This window comes from Phalaenopsis equestris, unplaced genomic scaffold (genome assembly GCF_001263595.1).
Source record: "Phalaenopsis equestris unplaced genomic scaffold, ASM126359v1 Scaffold000422, whole genome shotgun sequence".
Lineage (NCBI taxonomy): Eukaryota > Viridiplantae > Streptophyta > Magnoliopsida > Asparagales > Orchidaceae > Phalaenopsis > Phalaenopsis equestris.
This window is the reverse complement of record NW_018164863.1, coordinates 488,805-493,308: the sequence shown is the minus strand read 5'-3', so window position 1 is coordinate 493,308 and position 4,504 is coordinate 488,805. Positions and strand designations below refer to the sequence as shown.

Sequence of the window (4,504 nt, the reverse complement as noted above, 5' to 3'; positions counted from 1 at the left end):
TGTGTAAATGCTAGGGCATCTCCTGTAAGCGACCTACTATATGACCTAAAAAAGTCGTACTTAGAGTGCAAGGCCCGCTATACGAGCGCTCGGGTGTAGTGTCAAATAAGCAATGATTCCCACATTACGGACAGATATGAGTAAAGAGTTAATCCATGAAACTAATGTTATGATAGGATCCTGAAATATAGGCACTCTCACAGGTAAATTAAGAAAATTAGTTGACATTATGATTCATAGAAACATAAATATCTTATGTATTCAAGAAACTAAATGGGTTGATAACTTTGGCTTTAAACATTGGTATTCAGGTAAAACTCATAGCAGAAATGGTGTAGGTGTAATTATAAATAAGAGTTTGAAAGATAATATTGTAAAAATTAATATAATTGGAGATATAGTTATAACCCTTAAGATTTTGGTTGATACTAAGATTTTTAATATTATAAGTGCATATGCTTCACAAGTAGGCTTAGATATAAGTTCCAAAAAAAAATCAGAATCATCTAAAAGAGTTAATATAAATGATCCTTCTTGAAGAAAGAATTTTTATTGAAGGAGATTTTAATAGACAAGTTGGTAGAGTGGTAGATGATTTTAGAAATATTCATGGTGACTACGATTTTGGAGTGATTAATGAAGAAGATAAAATTATATTAGATTTTGCTTTAGCGCATGATTTTGTTATGGCTAATATTTTATTCAAGAATTGAGATGATTATACTATTACTTATAAGAATGGATATAATAAAACACAAATTGATAATTTTCTCATGATTTTTAAAGAGATCGTCAAGAATATAAAGATTGTAAGGTCATTCCAAGTGGTCATTCCAAGTCATTCCAAGTGAGAATTTAAATACCCAACATCAATTATTAGTTCTAGATTTTAAGATAAAGAGTTGTAAAATAAAGAATACTAGGAATCATTGTCATAGAATTAGATGATGATACCTAAAAGAAACAAATAAAATTATTTTTTATGAATAAACTTCAAGTTTTCGAGATTTGGGATGTTATGAAGAAACAAATTTTATGTGAGATAAAATAACACACTACTAAATAAGTGTCAAAAGACGTACTTAGAGAATCAAAAGGATATGTTTGTATAAAAAAATAGCTGGTGGTGGAATAAAAATGTGCAAGAAAAAATTAAATATAAGAATTTATGTTATAAAAATTAATTTAAATATAAAAACTTAGAGAGCTGAGAAAATATAAAATGAATAATAGGGTTCTAAGAGAACAATTTGTGATGCTAAAAATTTTATTTTTAGAGATCTTTATAATAAATTAGATACTAAGGAGGGTGAAAAATATATGTATAAACTAGCCAAATAAAGAGAAAAGAAAAGTAAAGTATATTAAAGATAAAAAACAAAAAGTGATTTTCTTAGAAAACGATGTGCAACAAAGGTGTGTGAGTTATTTAGATAAACTTTTCAATGAATTTTTTGAAAATACGATCAATTTTAGTTATCTTAATATTACTAATAATAACAAAATATTTCATTTTTACTGTCGCATTAGTAAAACAAGAAGTTAATTATACTTTAAAGAAAATCAAGGGTGGAAAGTCTCTAGGTCCTGTTGATATTACAATTAAAGTGTGAAAATATTTAGTAGACATGGGAATTTCTTGGCTTATTAAACTCCTTAATATTATCTTAAAAACAAAAAATGTGATCAATGAGTGGAGAAAGAGTATTTTAGTTCCAACTTTTAAGAATAAAAAGGATGCACAAGAGTGTCAAATTATAAATGAATTAAATTGATAGGTCATATTAGTTTTGAATTATGATGAACAATTCTTAGTCTTATATAACAACTATTTCTACCTTAGTTTTGAAAAAAATAATGAAATATAAACTAAAAATTTAGTCCATAATTGATAAAATTATTAGGGGGTGGGTGCTGATCCCACATTTGGATAACCAGTCTGATCAACCCAAGACGCGTACGATAAAATTCTTTGCCGTCCGAGTCTCCCTTCGGACAGGAAACCTGCAATATCTATCTTAACCGTCTTCGAAATTCTCACTATATCTCTGGAAATCCCTCATCACTTCGCGGCAGATCGAAGCCCTGGATCGATATCCAGTACTTCACACCTCTAATACTTGTTTCTTTTTTCTTCTGCTCTCCTTAACCTTCAGTTTTGAACTAATCGATTAGGATTTCAACCTGATTCGAATCTCATCGGGAGTCAAGATCGGCTCGTTGATTGTCAATTACAGGTTAAGGATTTGAGTGGTGATCAGAGATTGTTATCTTTCTTTGGAGAAGAAAATCTAGATACCGGCGAACATGTTTAGTCGGCTTTTCGGAAAGCCCAAGGAGCAGACGAATGCTCTGGCGACGCTTGACAAGTTAAACGAGGTGCCTGAAATTTTTTTTTAATCTTTTTATTTTTATTTTTATTACAACGATTTATGATTTGATCTTGATTAATTGGGGTCTTTGATGGACCGTGTTTCTTACTTTTGTTGACAAGTTAGTTATTCCTTGATTGAATAGCATAGATATGGCACGGATGTTAGTTTTGCTCTTGCTTAATGCTATATGATCGATGGCTGAGGTTATTGTTTCCTTGGTTCGGGTTCGTATCTTTGTTGGCATGCGGACGCAACTATAAACTAAAAAAAAAACAATTAACAGACTTTTTTAGGGTAAAATATTAACACCGAGATATTAGTAGATTTAACGGACGAGGAATTACTGAAACAAAAATGAAGTTGGTTCTTAGTTCTTTTAACATGAAGTTGGAAGCACTGAAACTTGAGAAGCACTGAACTCTTAACCCCTTAAGTTCTTCCAGGCTTAGATCCATTGTTGTTGAACATTGAAGTCGTCGAATACTTGCTAGTCATCCATATCATATCCCAAGTTGAGACAATATTCCCACATGGTTAAAGCCAAATAGAAGATGGAATGAATATTAAGAAAAGGAGAAGGTATCAAATCAGTGATCCTTTGGCTCTTATTGTTTTGAGGAGCGGTTGTATGATGTAGATTAGATTTGTGCAATGGTTAACAGTCAACAATTTCTCGAATTGAGAACAGAATTCTTAAGTGAAACAGAAGATCAAATAGATAATAACAAAAAGAAAAAAAAAAAGAATAAATCAGCGGAACAAAATTTCCCTTTAAGCGGTACTCTTGGAACAACTACTTTGCATCAAGAAAACAAGAAAGATATCATCTTGAGAGGAAATTTGCATCTGAAGAACACTGGGAAACAATAATGAAGTTGGTTCTTAGTTGCTTGAACCTAAAATTGCTAATTCTTCATTGGAAACACCAAATTTTTGATAGAGGGACTATGTGGTCCCACTAAACTGATTATGAATTGTGAGGAATATCTGCATTTAATGTAACATATCAGGCATTCATGGCTTACCTGATCTATGTGTTGAAGCCAATTTACCTGATCTATGATGCATTCATGGCTTATGCTGAGTTCTTGCTTATGAAACAGGACCTTTGTTTTATAGTTGATTTTTTAGCAGAAGGAATATTGGTGCCACTCTGCACATTAGCTTGGAATATATCATATTTTTTCTAAAAAATAGGAAAATATAGGAACAGTTGGCAAGACAAGTACCCATGATATCATGTAAATATATCATAATATCAACTTTAAAAAAGTATATTTCTAATCATTAACATAAAGCACTTAAATGTAAATTTTTTATGATTCTTTAATGTTGCTCGTGTTGTTGATTATATACTTGGAACATCACTTTACCAGGCTTGAAAAGTTTTTGCCGACACTCTTGCTTTTTCTCACTGCATATTTTGCATTCTTTCTCCAGTGCCCATGCATTTGTTTAAGATTGGCTCATTTACTTTTCTAGTTATCTATGAAAATTCTCTTCATGATTGGAAAAGATGTGATCACCAAGGATGTTTTAGCACTGTTGCTCATATTCCTCTTGATGAATCTGCAGCAAAATGGTTTAAGAATTGAAAATACCAAGGATTGGAAGCAAATAGTGAAAGGAGACGATGGAAAGTCTGTGATTGTTGAAATATCATGATATGAATTTAGATTAGCCATATTCAGTTCTGGACTAATAGAAACATTTTTTGGAAGATCAATTTGTGCACATGGGTTCTATTTAACCTTATTGCTTCCTTTAGAGTTTATGCAGCTACCTTCTTTTAAGTTTCTCATGGGAATCTCTAGGGGAATTTATCCAATTATCTGGTAAATTTCCTAGTTTCTCTTACGATCATGTGCATCCCATTTATATTTATCATTAGTAAGCTTTCACCAAATTTGTGCATCAAAATCATGCATGTGCTATGTAAAAGAATTATGTGAACTCACAAGACCTAGATTCCAGTGATAATCTAATTGATTCTATAGGCTGTGCAGGATGTGGACAGGGGACAACATGAAATGGATTCTCACTGGTGGATCAATGTCGGCACTAAAAGAAAGTTAAAAGAAAGTTTGGGGGGTCGCCTGTAAGAAGCTGTCGGCAGCCGGAATTGAAAT

At 31.7% G+C, this 4,504-nt stretch overlaps 1 protein-coding gene across 3 annotated transcripts in view; it reads left to right on the top strand.

The window, feature by feature from the left end:
* The first annotated feature begins 1,930 nt into the window (after window positions 1-1,930).
* Window positions 1,931-4,504, top strand: part of LOC110027293 (vacuolar protein sorting-associated protein 32 homolog 2-like) — a 16,217-nt gene continuing 13,643 nt past the window's right edge. The window contains exons 1-2 of one of the 3 annotated variants that reach the window (XM_020728657.1): window positions 1,932-2,100; window positions 2,238-2,379. In XM_020728657.1, the coding sequence (XP_020584316.1) occupies window positions 2,308-2,379 (72 nt within the window). In that variant the 5' untranslated portion in view covers window positions 1,932-2,100; window positions 2,238-2,307. Of the gene's footprint in view, window positions 2,380-4,504 lie in introns of all 3 variants that reach the window. The other 2 variants (XM_020728658.1, XM_020728656.1) reach the window with 2 other exon arrangements.